The sequence below is a fragment of the Hevea brasiliensis genome, chromosome 14 (genome assembly GCF_030052815.1).
Source record: "Hevea brasiliensis isolate MT/VB/25A 57/8 chromosome 14, ASM3005281v1, whole genome shotgun sequence".
NCBI lineage: Eukaryota > Viridiplantae > Streptophyta > Magnoliopsida > Malpighiales > Euphorbiaceae > Hevea > Hevea brasiliensis.
The window spans coordinates 12,448,557-12,467,327 of NC_079506.1; the positions used below are offsets into that span (position 1 = coordinate 12,448,557).

The following is an 18,771-nucleotide window of genomic DNA, read 5'->3' on the forward strand; positions in this document are numbered from 1 at the left end:
CAAAAATTGCATTCATAGCATCCATATCTAACTCCCTATCAATTCCAGCACATCGAAAATATATCACATCTTTATGTTCAGGCACTGTTGGTTTGAAATTCAGCCTTAAGGAACTCAAAAATTCTAGGGTCAAATCCTTGTACACTGGTTCCCTAATCTTAGCAAAATCAGTCCAGCTAATAGCATCCAAATAGGCAAATACAGAGTCATAAATGCCTAATTCTTTCAAAATCTGCTCATCCATATACTTGTTTGCCAAAATAGGTTTAGAAACTAATTTCTCATAGGCATTTTTCATACCCATATCCTTAAAAGCCCAAGGTAATGGAGAAATTACCTCCTCTATATTATCGGCAGATGACGCAGGTGCTGGAGAGTGTAAGGGAGACTGAGTGCGGAGTTTGGACCATCAGTCTTTGGAGTTTGCGAGGAAGACCTAGTCCTTTTGCTGACTGGTTCAGAGGAAGGTGGAGAATTTAGGTCGAAAGGAACAGAGGGTACTCGTTTTCGTTTTCCGACAGGGGTTTTCTTGGATCTACTTACAGCTTTTTTAGTTTTACCTTTGGTTTTCGTTTGAGTAGGCGCATCCTCAGGTGTTGGTTCTGGGGAATGAGTGTCGAAAATTGGTGTTTCATTTTGCGGTTCGGTTTGCGGCGAGAAGGGAGTTGGCGGAACGAGAGGTGGAATTTGGCTTGGGGGTAGTGGTGGTGACTGAGGTGGTGGCGATTGAGGTAATGGCGGCGTTTGTGGTGGTGGGGACTGAGGGAGCGGTGGACTGGGGCTGGGGTTAGGGTTTGTGGGCAATGAGGATGGAATACCCATTTTCGATTTGACAGAATGTCGAAATCTGCTGAGTTTGGGTTTGTGGGTAGACCACATTTTAGTTCTTACCATTTTAATGAAAAGAAAGAAACCTTTCAGTTTCCCGTAAAAAATTTGCCGGAAAAAATGGCGTTGGAAGGGAGTCGGCGAGGTTTATCGAGAGTGAGGGCGAGGCTTTTATAAAATGGCGGAAGTTTTGGGCTTTTTAAAATGTGGGGCAGACATGTGGTATTATGGGCCATGCTTGGGGTTAAGCATAAGGTTCAGCAGAATTTGCTTAAGACTCTGCTTGACAAGCAACGTCATCAGCAAGTTTCGGCAGGTTTTGGGAAAAATTGTGGTTTTGCTTACCAAAAACAGTCCAAAAGCTATGGAATGCTATTATGACCCTCAGCAGTTACCAAATACACACAAACACCATAAAATTGAGGGATTTAAGTTCATCATCTCTTAGAACTCATCAAACACAATATATTTTCATTTAGCTCATGCAAGCATTTTTCAATTAAGGCACTAATTGTGACTACCTTTTGCACACTTAATGAAATGATCTCCTTTCTGATCTTATACCAAAAGTACATTTCAGCAGCATTTGAGACAAGTTCCAATCAATCAAGAATTGCAGAAAAGACATAGAAATTGACCTTTTAAGCAGCATGAACAGTAGCATAAACAGTAACCAAAATTTGCAGATTACAAAAACTAGCAGCAATTCAAACAAAAACATGTAAATTCCTATCAGACTATAAAATTATATATACACTAAAAGGTGAAACTCAACAAACACTATTTTTGCACTTCAATAAAGCTCACATCAGTCCTAAATATCAAAATTAATCCTCATTCAAGTTACATTTCACAGAATTTACACAAAACACAAAATCAAACATGTGCTATCAAGTAGATTACAATATCAGCAATTTAGCACAAGTTTAAAGGTGTTACTGTTCACAGGCAGTGGATAAATTGCAGAATTTTGCTTATACTTGCCCCCTTTCAATTCTTTCTTTTTGCTACAAGTGTTAATTTGCCCCATCTTCATGAATGACCTACAAAAGATAAACAAATGTCACTTTTGAGTTTAATGAGGGTGAAAACTGAAAATGAAATGAAATGGAAAATTAATAAACTATAAAAGGATACGCTTGGGTTGCCTCCCAAGAAGCGCTTGTTTAAGGTCTTAAGCTTGACCTTCCACTCCAAATCACCTAAGTATCCCTGATTGGAGAACTAAGCCATGAAACCTCTACAACCTTTTGTGTGGGTTCTCCAACAATATAATGCTTTAATCTCTGCCCATTAACTTTAAAAGTCCCTGAGGTTTCATTGCCTATCTCAACAGCTCCATAGGGGTATACTTTTATAACAGTGTAAGGCCCTGACCATCTTGACTTTAATTTTCCTGGAAATAACCTTAACCTAGAGTTATATAGGAGAACAACATCACCTTCCTGAAATTCTTTCCTCCTAATATGCTTATCATGCCATCTCTTAGTTCTTTCCTTGTAAAGCTTGGCATTTTCATAAGCATCCAATCTAAGTTCCTCAAGTTCATTTAATTGCAGCATTCTTTTTTCTCCTGCAGTTTTTAAGTCAAAATTTAGTGTCCTTATGGCCCAATATGCTCTATGCTCCAACTCCAAAGGTAAATGACAAGCTTTCCCATAAACCAATCTAAATGGGGTAGTTCCAATAGGAGTTTTAAAAGCTGTTCTATAGGCCCAAAGAGCATCATCTAACTTTAGTGACCAATCTTTCCTTGAACTATTCACTGTTTTCTCAAGAATTCTTTTCAGCTCTCTATTTGAGATCTCCACTTGACCACTAGTTTGTGGATGGTAGGGTGTTGCAATCTTATGCTTCACTCCATATTTTTGTAATAATCTTTCAAATTGATGGTTGCAAAAATGAGAACCTCCATCACTTATAATGGCACGTGGAGTTCCAAATCTTGTAAAAATGAACTTTTTAAGGAATTTAATCACAACTCTAACATCATTAGTTGGAGATGGTATAGCTTCAACCCATTTGCTCACATAATCTACTCCAACTAAAATGTATTTGTGTCCCAAGGACGATGGAAAAGGTCCCATGAAATCAATGCCCCACACATCAAATAGTTCCACTTCCAATATATTTTGGAGGGGCATTTCATCTCTCTTTGAGATATTACCCATCCTTTGACACCTATCACATGCATTTACAAACTTCCTCACATCCTTAAACATGTGTGGCCAAAAGAACCCTGCTTGAAGAACTTTTTCTGCAGTCTTTGTCACACTCATATGACCCCCATAAAGTGAAGAATGGCAATCTTTAATAACATTCCCTATCTCCTCATCAGCTAAACATCTTCTAATCAGCCCATCTCCACATCTCTTGAACAAAAATGGCTCCTCCCAATCATAATCCTTTACATCAAAAAGAAATTTCTTCTTTTGCTGCCATGTTAGATCAGGTGGAAGGATTCCACACACTAGATAGTTCACAAAATCTGCATACCAAGGGACTTGTGCATTCATGATTACTAACAGTTGCTCGTCAGGAAAATAATCATCTATTGGGGGCTCTTTTCCCAAATTTTCTCCTTGTTCTTGCCTCAATCTAGATAGATGATCTGCTACCACATTCTCTACTCCTTTCTTATCTTTAATTTCCAAGTCAAACTCTTGAAGGAGTAGCACCCACCTTATCAATCTAGGTTTAGCCTCTTTTTTCTGAAGAAGATACTTGATAGCTGCATGATCCGTGTACACTATTACCTTTGACCCCACAAGATAGGACCTGAATTTGTCTACTGCAAATACCACTGCCAAAAACTCTTTCTCTGTAGTAGAGTAATTTATTTGAGCATCATCTAAGGTCCTACTTGCATAGTATATTGCATACACCTTCTTATCTCTCCTTTGTCCCAAAACAGCCCCAATGGCATAATCGCTAGCATCGCACATTAACTCAAAAGGTAATGACCAATCGGGTGGCTGCATAATAGGAGCAGATATCAAAGCTTCCTTTATCCTGCAAAAAGCATTCATACAATTAGTATCAAAATTAAATTCCACATCTTTACTCAATAAATTGGTAAGAGGCTTAGAAATTTTAGAGAAATCCTTGATGAATCTCCTGTAAAATCCAGCATGCCCCAAGAAACTCCTCACTCCCTTCACAGATGTTGGGGGTGGCATTTTCTCAATAATTTCTACCTTTGATTTATCCACCTCAATACCCCTGTTTGACACAAGATGCCCCAAAACAATTCCTTCTTGTACTATAAAATGGCACTTTTCCCAATTCAAAACTAAATTGAACTCTTCACATCTCTGCAAAACCTTAGACAAGTTAGATAAGCATTCATCAAAAGATTTACCATACACAGAAAAATCATCCATGAACACTTCCATAATACCCTCAATCATGTCAGAAAATATGGACATCATACATCTTTGAAATGTAGCAGGGGCATTACATAGTCCAAATGGCATCCTTCGATATGCAAAGGTACCATAAGGACATGTGAAGGTAGTTTTATCCTGATCATCTGGGTGAATAGGGATCTAAAAGAACCCTGAATAGCCATCCAAATAGCAAAAATAAGAATGATGAGCTAGTCTCTCAAGCATTTGATCTATAAATGGTAATGGAAAATGGTCCTTTCTGGTTGCATTATTAAATTTCCTGTAGTCTATACACATTCTCCATCCAGTTACAGTCCTTGTAGGTATTAGTTCATCATTTTCATTTTTCACTACTGTGATGCCCCCTTTCTTGGGTACAACATGAACTGGACTTACCCAATTGCTGTCAGAAACAGGGTAAATAATACCTGCATCAAGCAATTTCAAGATCTCCTTTTTCACAACCTCTTTCATATTTGGATTCAATCTCCTTTGTGACTCTCGAGAGGCTTTATGATTATTTTCCAACAAAATTCTATGCATGCACACAGAAGGATGTATTCCTTTAATATCATCAATGGTATAACCAATTATCCTTCTATGCTTCCTAAGAACTCTCAATAATTTTTCAACTTCACAATCGGTCAATTTAGCACTAACAATCACAGGATATGTAGAATCTTGGCCTAGAAAAGCATACCTGAGATTTGTTGGAAGAGGTTTCAACTCTACCTTCGGTGCTTCACCTTTTTCAAGCTTTGATGATGAAGTTGTTTCTTGCTTCAAGTTCCCAATCTTTTCAATATCAGCCATAGGCAAAGGTGGATTTCCTTCCAAAATTGTAGCATATTCTGCAGCTTCTTCAATCTCATCCCCTTTTCTGATGTTATGAACCAAACAAGCTTCTAAGGGATCTTTAGGATGTTGCTTTTTAAGCACTTCTCTAACCTCTTCATCTATCACATCAACTCTCAAGCATGAGTTTGAATCATCTTTCTTTTTCATTGCTTGAAACAAATTAAATTCAACTTTCTCTTCCCCAACTTCTAATGTAAGCCTCCCATTTTTTACATCAATCACAGCTCCAGCAGTAGCAAGGAAAGGTCTGCCAAGAATAATAGGTATGTGTACATCCTCCTCCATCTCCAATACCACAAAATCCACTGGTATGAAAAATTTCCCAACTTTCAGAGGAACATTCTCAATCACCCCAATTGGAAATTTAATAGACCTATCTGCTAACTGTAGTGAGATGGTAGTAGGCTTCATTTCTCCAATCTTCACTTTCTCATAGATAGACAATGGCATCAGACTAACACTGGCTCCAAGATCACATAAAGCCTTATCTATACTGATATCCCCAATGTGACACGGTATGGAGAAACTTCCAGGATCCTTCAGTTTGGGTGGAAGCTTATTTTGCAAGATAGCACTGCTTTCTTCCGTGAGAGCTACAGTATCAAATTCCTCCAATTTCTTCTTGTTAGATAAAATTTCCTTCAAAAATTTAGCATATGAAAGCATTTTTGCTAAGGCATCAGTGAAAGGAATAGTGACATGCAAAGACTTCAATACCTCCAAGAACTTCACAAATTGTTTATCCAATTTTGCTTTCTGAAATCTTTGTGGGAATGGTAAAGGTGGCATGTAGGCTTTAGGTGCAACATATTTAGGCTCTTCTTCTTTGCTCTCCCTCTCCTTACTTCCTTTTTCTTCCACTGAATTTTCTTTCTCAGCTTCAATTCTAACTTCAGCTTCAGTTTGTTCATCTCCTTCTCTGCTTTTCTTTTCTTCAATTTTCTCTTCAATCTTTTTATCTCCATTTTCCAATATTTTTCCACTTTTCAATGTAATAGCCTTGCAATGCTCCCTTGAATTTTCTGGCTGGCTAGGGAGCTTCCCAAATGCTTTGTTACTTGAAGAGCTAGCTTGTTGAGCTATTTGATTCTCTAACATCTTATTGTGTGTTGCCATTTGATCTACTTTAGATGCTAATTGAGAAATCATTTCTTGTTGACTTTGATGGCTCACAAGTAGAGTTTCAATCATAGATTCCAATCTAGCTGTCTTGTCTAGTTGTGCTTGTTGTGGTAGAGGTGGAGCAAGTGCATTTTGAGGTTTAGAAATTCCAGGAGGAGGGCCTCTATTCTGCTGAAAATTCTGATTTTGTTGATATCCAGAAGGTTGCTGAAAATTCTGATTTTGCCCTTGTCTACCTCCCCAAGAGAAATTTGGGTGGTTTCTCCATGCTGGATCATAAGTTGTAGAAAATGAGTTACCACCTGGTCTTTGATTGTAGTTCCCCACATAATCCACTTGCTCACTTGAAAAATCTTGATTAAGTGTAGAAAAATCTGCTGCACAATTGACATTTGCAGCTCCAACTTCTACTGAATTACTAGAACCTCCGGCTGAAGAATCTACTTTCATGCTTAGCTTGTCCATCTTCCTTGTCAAAGCATCAAACTTAGCGTTAATCATATTCATGGCATCAAGCTCAAACATACCAGCTGGTTTCTTGATCTCACTCCTCTCACAACTCCATTGGTAGTTGTTATAAGCAATTTTATCAAGAGCAGAAAAAGCTTCATCTTCAGATTTCTCCATAAGGTCACCTCCAGAAGATGCATCAATCGTACTTCTAATAGCTGGTGAAACTCCATTGTAAAAGTGTTGAACAAGCATCCACTTAGGAATCCCATGATGTGGACATCTCCTTTGCAAATCCTTGTACCTTTCCCATGCTTCATACAAGCTCTCATCATCTCTAGGTTTGAAAGAAGTCAGCTCATTTCTCAGCTTAGCTGTCTTGCTTGGTGGAAAATATTGAGCTAAAAATGCTTGAGAAAGTTCATCCCATGTTGTGATAGAACCCGGTGGCAAAGAATGTAACCACTCTCTAGCTCGGTCCTTCAGAGAAAAAGGAAATAATCTAAGTCGAATTGCATCATCAGAAACTCTATTTATCTTCAACATATCACTGATCTCAAGAAAGTGTGCTAGATGCACATGTGGACTTTCACTTGCATTTCCTCCAAATTGTGATTGTTGCACCATCTGACAGAGTGCAGGCTTCAGTTCAAAATTATTAGCTTCTACCCTTGGTCTTGTGATACTTGGCATGAAATCTCCAATGTTAGGATAGGCATGATCTTTCACAGAGCGGTTGTTATTGTTGTTGTTGTTGGCCATTTCTTCTTGTAATTCCTCTTGCTCTTGTGCTCTTTCTTGTTGTTGTTGAGCTTTAATTTCAGCTTTTCTCCTCTTAGATTCTGCTCTTAAAGCTTTTGCTGTCTTCTCTATTTCTGGGTTAAAGAATAGATTGATTTCTTCACTTTTTGTCCTTCTCATAAAATAAAGCACCTGAAAAACAAAATAAACAAATTCTCAAAGTAAAATGGTAAAAAAGAAATAAAATAAAATGCCCAAATTAACCAAACAAACAATTGTTCAATATCAAACAAAAATCAAATCCCCAGCAACGGCGCCAAAAACTTGGTGTACGAAAATCCGCAAGTATACGGGTCGTCTCAAGTAATAAAGTGATGAATCAAGTATCGTTCCCACGAGGATTTGCTGTTTGATTACCAAACTATGAATGAGGCGATTATTTGGGCTAATGATTAATGAATAAATGGTAAATGTAAATGAGCAAGATAAATTGATTAATCTAATTGAAATGGGTAAGGAGCAAACAAATAAATTCTAATTCTAGTTCGCAATTAAACTAAAATTAACAATGGGTAATTTAAATGAAAGTCTAATTATGGTAAAAGTGATTCCAGAGTTGGGGTTTTATGCATAAATTAATTTGGATTTGTCTTTGGGCATTCCAATTTTTAGGGAAAAATAGAGTTTGAAGGAAATTGATTCTAAATCCCTTTGATATCTTTTTCAAGCAAATCAAAGTGTATTCTAAAATAACCAAACCTACTTTCGTATGTATTTGATTACTTTAAAACCCATTAAGTTTTGTAACCAATAATTAATTCCTCTTAAAATCCTAGTTTATTTCTAAATCTAGGTGATTTTAAGTTCCAATCCATGATTACCTATCAATGACTTTCACCTTTCGGTCCTTCAATCAAAGATTAACACAATACCCAATGGGTACCAACATTAGGCAAGTAAATCAAGCACACAAGGAAGGAATCAAAACTCATATTCATGTAAAATAAGGAAATACCCAGTCCAAATCCACAAATTAATCTAAAACATATTTTCCAACTCTGAAATCTAAAGAAATTACTCACTCATGATGGTATTTACAAGAAATATTGATGGAAAAGTAAAGGAAAACATGATAAGAGGACTGAAATAGAAAAACCCAGGTGGAAGAACCAAAGTCTCTGGTTTCTGGAGCTCCAAAGCTGTGCAAGAGTTTCCTCCCAAAAGAAAATGTCGTCTCCTCCCTTTTCTCTATTCTATTTTTCTTTCCTTTTTGTCTTTCCTCCCCTTCCTCTTGTGGCAAAAATAAGGAAATGATGAATTTATATGGTCCCTAAATGTGACGCCCCTTACCCGTCTACCGTATAGCCGAGCAAGAAGTGCCACATTCGGTGCCGGAGCACCCTATCTTGTTTTATCATATCTATTGTAAACTTTTTATGTCATTTAAAACATGTATTCTATGTGTAGAAATTTTTTTTTTTTTTTTTATATCTTATTTCTGTGGAGACCCGGACAGAGCCTCCCTTATTTTATTAGCATCTGGCGGATTCCACTAATCACCTGTTAACATGTTCATATTCATTTTACACATTTCCATATCATATTCTCATGTATCATATCATTTACAATTATTTATGAGATCTCAAAATGAAGTATTATCTATTGCATTCATATAGAAATTCATAGATAATAAATTACAAGTTTTCATTTCAATCTCAAAGTTTAATTACAAGTCCAAAATGAAATACATCATAAACTAGTAATTACATCATGACTAGACATAATGAACCAAAATACTAGTCTACACATGGGCCCTACCAAAATACAAAAGACTGATGAGGTGACTCTGATCGGTGGCAGATCTGGTCGGAACTCTGTCCGAATACTACTGTGGCGGCTGCTGATCTTCAGTACCTACGCGATGGAAAACCAACGCGCTAAGCATAACGCTTAGTGGTGCATAATTTATAATAACAATAATTAAACAATTGAAATAATATTTACAAATCATAAATTCTGGGTCTTTTACATTTTTTTATTACACTTTGGAATCAATTAAAATTATTGGGATCTTTCCTGTTTACTTATTGTATATTCAGTATTAATTAATTATTATCAATGCCCAAGAAACCTATAACAAATTATAAAAGCTGGATACACGGGAGTATACGTGTTAGACAGCCATATGTCTGCCCTGTATACATCTGTCGGGCACGAGGCCACCGTCGCACGAGACTCCATCGAGCTTGTAAAGCCAGAAATAAAGTAGGCACAATGGCCAGTAAGTAGGCATATAGCCTGTAGAACAATCATATCAGACATATATTGTCAGTTCATGATTTGCTCTATAAGCAGTACTGCTATCTGTGGTCCCTAATTGGTATACCAATTTATCCAAACTAAATAAATAAGTCTAGGTATACTATGGGCAATTAAACATTTTTAATTATTTTAGCACTATTCACTGTTACTATTTTCTAGTACTGTTCATTGGTACCATTAATTTCATATTAATGGGACATTAGTCCCAATTTACATATTCATATCATTTTTAATATTTAATTATCCTTATGAGTATTTTAATTATCATATATAGCATTTTTCCCATGAACCTTTCTTTAGGTTCATGTTGATGTGTTATCTTTATCTAGGAATTTGACTAGGTTAGGATGTCTATTTAGTCACACTTCCTTCATAACAATTGTTCCTCTATGTTTAAACTTGAATTTCAGTTTTTGAATCACTGAATTTGGAGTTATAGAACTCAAGTTATGGTCAAAATACCATAACTGGTCCCTTTGCCTCTATGCTGTCCAGAATTTACAATTTCTAGTCAACAAACTTTGACCAGTCATTTGATCATTTTATGGTCATTTTTAGACTTAGGTTCCTTCACAAGATATGTTCCTCTATGTCTTAGGGACTCCCAAGTACAATTTCATAATTTTTCAAACTTGGTATAGTGAGTTATGGTCAATGTATTAACCTAGACTCTCAGTCCTATAAGGGCAAAAATCAACTTCAGGGCAGTATGTTTGACCCTCTTTTTAGGGTCTTTACACTTAGAATTTGGCAAAGGTGTCTAAATCAATATTGTAGCCCTAAGTATCATGTTTCTAGATCATATTGGCAAATCTCAAATGGAATTTCCTAGTGGGAGTTATGGCCAAATGAACACACAGGTATCAAATGCCATTCTGGGTTCAACTTAACATTTTCTAGATTTCAATTCCCAACTTTGGCTAATATTTTCCCTAGGATGCAATGGTTTCTAGAGCTTGGTCAAAACATAAAAATTGTTGTGCTATGTCTTATAAAACTTTTGGCACTATTTTCACGCAATTTGCAGCTTTGGAGACCAAGTTATGGCATTTTTGCCAAAACTGGTCAAGCATACCAAAGGAACAGTATTTTGGACAATTTCTGGGTTGGCAGTTTTAGTGACTCAACTTGTGCTAACAATTTGATTTGGTTAAAGGCAAAACTGGGTTAAGTGGTCTTCATGAAAAGTGTAGCCCTATGTCTAAACTTTCCATGGTTAAAATTTTAGGTCATTTGGACCAGTATAGAGAGAGTTATGACCAAATGAACACGTACTGTTCATTTGGTCATTTTCTGGGTTGGCAGTTTCAGTGACCCAACTTGTGCTAACAATTTGAATTTGTTAAAGGCAAAACTGGGTTAAGTGGTCTTCATGAAAAATGTATCCCTATGTCTAAACTTTCCATGGTTAAAATTTTAGGTCAATTGGACCAGTATAGAGAGAGTTATGACCAAATGAACACGTACTGTTCATTTGGTCATTTTCTGGGTTGGCAGTTTCAGTGACCCAATTTGTGCTAACAATTTGAATTTGTTAAAGGCAAAACTGGGTTAAGTGGTCTTCATGAAAAATTTATCCCTATGTCTAAACTTTCCATAGTTAAAATTTTAGGTCAATTGGACCAATATAGAGAGAGTTATGACCAAATGAACACGTACTGTTCATTTGGTCATTTTCTGGGTTGGCAGTTTCAGTGACCCAACTTGTGCTAACAATTTGAATTTGTTAAAGGCAAAACTGGGTTAAGTGGTCCTCATGAAAAATGTAGCCCTGTGTCTAAACTTTCCATGGTTAAAAGTTTAGGTCAATTGGACCAGTATAGAGAGAGTTATGACCAAATGAACATGTACTGTTCATTTGGTCATTTTCTGGGTTGGGTTGCAGGGAAATCCGAATTTGGACAGTATTTAGGTCAAGTTTTGGACAGAATTTGGGCATGGTTTCTTCACGGAAAATGGGCTATTTTGGGTCTAGTTTCACCTCCAATTGGCCTCATACCAATTGGGGTCACACAATTTTATTTATGGCCTAAAATGTACACTGCCCTCAACAAACACAACCTGCAGAAAATTGACACTTCCAAAACTCAATCTCCTCCAACTTCCTTACTTCAATTTGCATGTAATACACTTCTATAAGCAACAATCTCATTCCAATAGATCAATTTCAACATTTTACACAAAGTCCTCAACATTTATACAAACCCTAGTTTTCAAAGTTTCAAATTTACACAAACACTACACAATCAAACACCCAAACATTTCAACTAATTACACATTCTCATAGAACCAATTTTCATCACTTAAAAGCAATAAATTTCAAGTTCCATGGCTGCCAAAAATTCAAGGGTTCTTTCCTCTAGATTTTCTTTTTGTTTTAATGGTATTTATGCTTAGCTAAACATGCTTTTCATGTTTAATAAAGAGAAGAAGAGGGATTAGTGCACTAACCTTTTTGGGTGTCTTGCCAAACTTCAATTTCTCTTCTTCAAATGGGTATCTAAAGCTTCCTTAGGGTGTAGGGAGTATTTTTTGTAAAGGGAGCTATAAGTTTTGGTGTGTGGAAGCTTGGAAAATCAAGCTTGAAAGCTTGACAAAAATGGTGGAGAGGGAGCACAAGGGTGGACGGCAAGAGAGAGGGAGAGTGGGGAAGAAGATGGAGAGAAAAGTAGGTGGGTTTTGTCTCTTGTGCTTTATATATTTATATTTTTATTGTACTTAATTTTGTTTTAAATTTTCATAAGCTTATTTTTTCTTTTCTTTAAATGCCATAAGTCTTTTTATTTTCCTTTCTTTTCTTTTCTTTCCTTTTCTTTTCTTGCCCTTTCCATTTTCCAAATTCAAATTCATAAAATTAATTTATGTTAATTATTCTATTTCCAAATTTTAATTTGACATTTAAGTCAAAATTCACCTCTAGGGGTAAAATGACCAAAATGCCTTTCATGGTGCTCATCGGGTTATTTTTATTATTTTATACCAATTTATAAATTCTCTAAACTTTAATTTATTTTTTCTCAAAATTTTTCCTATATTTTTTTTATTTATTTCATTAATTTATGCCTCTTTACTATAATTTAAGTGTAGTTCCAGACATCCTGACTGTCCGAACAGACATTAGTCGTTGGAACAGTAAAATGTACGGACTTCCTACGGTGAGGGCGTTACACTAAAAGTTGCCCTAAAAGTAAATAAAAGCCAAGGAGTGGATAGGAAATGAGGTGTAAAATTATCCAAGTCAGCAGCATCTTTCACGTTCTGGGCAGTCTGCTTAGGGTTCGGCTTAACCCTAAGCAGCTTCTTAGCAAATTTTAGCCTCTGGTCGCACTGTCTGCTTAAGGTTAAGCAGACCTTCAGCAAATCTCGGCAGACTTAGAGTAGAATGGACTCTTCTGCTCATGCTTGACTTGTGCTGCTCCTTAAGTACTGCCGCTTTACCCTAAGCATGACCTTAAGCAAAGTCTCAAGCAAATTTCGGCTAGTTTGCTCTTTCAAGGCTTGATTTCTTCAACTTTCCTCCATGCTTAAAGAACTTCAAATCTCTTCAAATTATTTCCTATTGCACTCATTGATCTTCGATTTGCCACAAAATCCTATCAAAAACAACAAAATTACGAAAATCAAATATAAAGTATCTAAAATTAACAAATAAGATAAAATAAAGCTAAAAACATAAAATATACTAAAGTATGAGGGCAAAATGGATGCAAAACTACCCTAAAATGTCTATATGAATTGAGTATAACAGTAACAAACTTGGCTTTACACACAACTGAGCCAAAAGTACCCCATCCTGTGCTAAAAACAGTCGAGCATTCAATGCTCTCAAAGCCATCATGGACTTCCTACTTAGGGCGTCAGCCACTATATTTGCTTTTCCAGGATGGTAGTCGATCACACAGTCATAGTCTTTAAGGAATTCAGTCCATCTCCTCTGTCTCAGATTGAGTTCCTTCTGAGTTGGCAAGTACTTTAGACTCTTGTGATCAGTGTAGATGTAACACTTCTCACCATATAGGTAATGCCTCCATATCTTCAATGCAAATATTATTGCCGCCAATTCCAGATCATGAGTTGGGTAGTTCTTTTCATGTGGCCTTAGCTGTCTAGAAGCATAGGCAACTACTTTCCCTTCCTGCATCAGAACACACTCAAGCCCATTATGAGAGGCATCACTATAGATCACATAGTCTTTCTCTAACTCTGGCTGTGTTAACACTGGAGCTTCTATAAGCATAGCCTTCAGCTTCTCAAAGCTAATTTGACATTTTTCATTCCAGTCAAACTTTGCATTCTTATGCAGTAACTTAGTCGATTAAATTGCTATAAGGGAAAATCCTTCACAAATCTCTGTAGTATCCAAATTAACCCCAAAAAGCTTCTAACTTTACATTTACGGGAGGCTTCCATTCAACTATTGCTTCAATCTTCCTTGGATCTACCCTGATTCCATCTGCTGACACAATGTGTCCAAGAAAGGATATCTCATCCAACCAGAAGTCACACTTGGATAACTTGGCATACAACTATTTTTGCCACAGTGTCTGTAGTACTACTCTCAGGTGTTCATCATGCTCTTCCCGGTTCTTAGAATACACCAAGATATCATCTATAAAGACCACAACAAACTGATCCAAGTAGGGATGAAAGATGCGATTCATTAGGTCCATGAAAGCTGCTGGTGCATTTGTTAGCCCAAATGGCATTACTAGGAACTCATAGTGTCCATACCGGGTCCTGAAAGCAGTTTTAGGAACATCTGTCTCCTTCACTCTCAACTGGTGATAGCCTGATCTGAGATCTATCTTGGAGAATACTCCAGCTCCCCTCAATTGATCAAACAGGTCATCTACCCTAGGTAAAGGGTATTTGTTTTTCACAGTCACCTTATTCAGCTGCCGGTAGTCTATACATAGCCGAAGGGTACCGTCCTTCTTCTTCACAAATAGCACTGGTGCTCCCCAGGGTGACACACTAGGGCGTATAAAGCCCTTGTCTAGTAGCTCCTGTAACTGAACTTTCAACTCTCTCAGTTCAGTAGGTGCCATCCTATATGGAGCAATGGACATTGGTGCAGTACTTAGCATAACCTCTATAGCAAACTCCACTTCTCTATTGGGTGGCAAACCCGGCAACTCTTCCGGAAACACATCCGAAAAATCACATACAGTGGGGATCTCCTGCATGCTTGGGCTAGTCTTCCTGGTATCAACCACATGTGCTAAGAAAGCCTCTGACCCTTTCTTATCAATCTTCCGCCGTTGTGGCTGATATGATGGTGGAAAGACAACCCGTTCCTTCACCCACAACTGTAATCACATCCCCATCTACTGTCTGTAGTGACATCCTCTTTAGCCGATAATCTACCATCGCCTGATGACGTGATAACCAGTCCATACCTAATATCACATCGAACTCATGGAATGGTAGCTCAATCAAGTCAGCTAAAAACTCATACCCTTGTATTTTTAGAGGACCACCCTTGTAGACCTTTTTCACCATGACACTATGGCCTAAAGGGTTTGTGACTTGTATGTCCTCCTCTAGCTCCTCTACTTGTACCCCTCTATCAATTGGTGGTGTGATACACACATATGAATGTGTGGAACCCGGATCAATCAATGCACATACTAGCAGGTCATAAAAAGAAAATGTACCTCTAATGACATCACCGGCTCTGGCTCATCTCGAGCTCATGGCATAAGCACGAGGTGCTACCCTAATCTCCGCCTGGACTGTCTCTGCAGAGGCCTCGTGATGTGCCACCAGACAGCCTCGCAGTCTCCTACCCTCTGTCTTTGGGCGCACCTCTCCATCTGAGGTGGAGCAGTGGGAGCACTAGTGTTCCTCTGTGGACAATCCTTCAGGAAGTTATCCATAGACCCACATCTAAAACATCCACCTGTCAACAATATGCACTCTCCTCTGTGGGGTCTACCACAATGTACACAAGCAGTGGTGGGGTGATCTCGTGTAGCCGCACTGGTGAACTACCCACCGATGCACCGATTGTCCTCCTCCTCTCCTTGGAGCAACCGAGACTTTTGTTTCTTGCCCGACCTTGAGTGCATCCCGAGACTCCTTGGGTCTCTTACTACCCGTGTTCGCTGAATCGATGACCGACTGCAGTAACCCTCTTGCGTTGCCTATCTTTTCGGATCGCTCTTCATTTCCGACTCTCCACATCAAGGGTGATGCTATCAACAGAGAAATTGTGAAGTGGTGAGACGTCACTATTAACTCCGATGTTGTCATTCAGTCCATCCTCAAATCTTCGCATTTATCAACCTCTCGGCATCAACTCCAATGCATATTTGCTAAGTCTCATGAATTCTCGCTCATATTCGAGATCGCCACCGCCTCGCTGCAGTGAATTCTCCTTCTGGCCTCCAAGTACACATGACTGATGTATTTCTTTCTGAATTTAGCCAGAAAGAAATCCCAAGTGATCTGTGCAGGCTGTACCACTCTAGATACTGTCACCCACCATCTATATGCATCCTCCTATAGCAGTGACAGAGCACACTCCAACTGCTGCTCTGGGGTATAGTGCAACTGCTGCAGTACCCTCTCTGTCCTCTCCAGCCAATACTCTGCTGCGGCTGGATCATCATCCCTCTTACCTCTGAAATCAATTGCCCCATACTTTCACAGTCTCTCTAGTGGAGATCTGTGTATAGGCTGCGGCTGTGGGGGTGGAGGTGGCTGTACAGGTGGTGGTGGTGGTGGTGACTGTGGCTGTGGCTGTGGAGGTGGAGGTGGCTGTGGCTGTGGCTGTGGCTGTGGAGGTGGAGGTGGCTGTGGCTGGGGAATGGCTCCGGCGAACTGACGGAACAGCTGTGTCATCTGTTCATAGAAGGCCTGCTGTGCCCTACTCACAGTACCTCGAGATGACTCTGCTCTACTGCCACTTCTCCCTCGACTAGGAGCAGGTGCGTGACTCTCTACTTCCTCCACTATCGGTCTTGGAGGTCCGTGCTCTGAAGGATCAGATGCCATCGATCCTATAAAAAAAAGACAAAGAACAGATTTGCATTAGTGTCACCTCGACTCTATCTAAAGGCCCATGCATGTGATGCAACTATTTCTTTCTATCTATCTAGGTCTAGGACCGCCTAAACCTCTGCTCTGATACCACTAAATGTGACACCCCTTACTCGTCTACAGTATAGCCGAGCAAGAAGTGCCACATTCGGTGCCAGAGCACCCTATCTTGTTTTATCATATCTATTGTAAACTTTTGATGTCATTTAAAACATGTATTCTATGTGTAGAATTTTTTTTTTTTTTTTATATCTTATTTCTGTGGAGACCCGGACAGAGCCTCCCTTATTTTATTAGCATCTGGTGGGTTCCACTAATCACCTGTTAACATGTCCATATTAATTTCACACATTTCCATATCATATTCTCATGTATCATATCATTTACAATTATTTATGAGATCTCAAAATGAAGTATTATCTATTGCATTCATATAGAAATTCATAGATAATAAATTACAAGTTTTCATTTCAATCTCAAAGTTTAATTACAAGTCCAAAATGAAATACATCATAAACTAGTAATTACATCATGACTAAACATAATGAACCAAAATACTAGTCTATACATGGGCCCTACCAAAATACAACAGACCGGTGAGGTGACTCTGGACAATGGCAGATCTGATCAAAGCTCTGCATTGCACTCATCGTGTATTGCCGCTGCTCTCCAGTACCTACGCGATGGAAAACCAACGCGCTAAGCATAACGCTTAGTGGTGCATAATTTATAATAACAATAATTTAATAATTTGAAACAATATATGCAAATCATAAATTCTGGGTCTTTTACATTTTTTTATTACACTTTGGAAACAATTAAAATTATTGGGATCTTTCCTGTTTACTCATTGTATATTCAGTATTAATTAATTATTATCAATGCCCAAGAAAACCTATGACAAATTATAAAAGCTGGATGTACGGGTGTATACTGGTTAGACAGCCATATGTCTATCCAGTATACGTCTGTCGGGCACGAGGCCAGCTGTCGGGCATGAGACCAGCTGTCAGGCTTGTAAAGCCAGAAATAAAGTAGGCATATAGCCTGTAGAACAATCATACCAGACATATATTGTCAGTTCATGATTTTCTCGATAGGCAGTACTGCTATCTGTAGTCCCTAATTAGTATACCAATTTATCCAACTAAATAAATAAGTCTGGGTATACTATGGGCAATTAAATATTTTTAATTAATTTAGTACTATTCACTATTACTATTTTCTAGTACTATTCATTGGTACCATAAATTTCATATTAATAGGACATTAGTCCTAATTTACATATTCATATCATTTTTAATATTAAATTTTCCTTATGAGTATTTTAATTATCCTATATAGCATTTTTCCCATGAACCTTTCTTTAGGTTCATGTTGATGTGTTATATTTATCTAGGAATTTGACTAGGTTACGATGTTTATTTAGTCACAATTCCTTCATAACAATTGCTCCTCTATGTTTAAACTTGAATTTCAGTTTTTGAATCACTGAGTTTGAGGTTATAGAACTCAAGTTATGGTCAAAATACCAAAGGAATAGTATTTTGGGACATTTTCTGGGTTGGCAGTTTCAATGACCCAACTTGTGCTAACAATTTGAATTGGTTAAAAGCAAAACTAGGTTAAGTGGTCTTCAAGAAAAGTGTAGCCCTATGTCTAAACTTTCCATGGGTAAAATTTTAGGTCATTTGGACAAGTATAGAGAGAGTTATGACCAAATGAACACGTACTGTTCATTTGGTCATTTTCTGGGTTGGCAGTTTCAGTGACCCAACTTGTGCTAACAATTTGAATTTGTTAAAGGCATAACTGGGTTAAGTAGTCTTCATGAAAAGTGTAGTCCTATGTCTAAACTTTCCAAGGGTAAAATTTTAGGTCATTTGGACCAGTATAGAGAGAGTTATGACCAAATGAACACGTACTGTTCATTTGGTCATTTTCTGGGTTGGCAGTTTCAGTGACCCAAATTGTGCTAACAATTTGAATTTGTTAAAGGCAAAACTGGGTTAAGTGG

General features: G+C 37.9%; 1 protein-coding gene, 1 long non-coding RNA gene and 1 other non-coding gene across 3 annotated transcripts; 1 reads left to right on the forward strand and 2 right to left on the reverse strand.

Annotated features, from left to right (window-relative positions):
- Positions 1 to 342: 342 nt before the first annotated feature.
- LOC131172764 (proline-rich receptor-like protein kinase PERK2) lies at positions 343 to 822 on the reverse strand. Its single transcript, XM_058134284.1, has one exon. The coding sequence runs from the start codon at positions 820 to 822 to the stop codon at positions 343 to 345; it is 480 nt and encodes a 159-aa protein (XP_057990267.1).
- Positions 823 to 6,912: 6,090 nt separating this feature from the next.
- Positions 6,913 to 7,019, forward strand: LOC131173463 (small nucleolar RNA R71). The gene has a single exon (XR_009143779.1). It is a non-coding gene; the product is annotated as a small nucleolar RNA R71 (small nucleolar RNA).
- A 2,135-nt stretch (positions 7,020 to 9,154) lies between these two features.
- Positions 9,155 to 12,651, reverse strand: LOC131173367 (uncharacterized). Its single transcript, XR_009143677.1, has 2 exons — positions 12,162 to 12,651; positions 9,155 to 9,302 (listed from the first exon to the last, which is right to left on the reverse strand). It is a non-coding gene; the product is annotated as an uncharacterized LOC131173367 (long non-coding RNA).
- Positions 12,652 to 18,771: the final 6,120 nt, after the last annotated feature.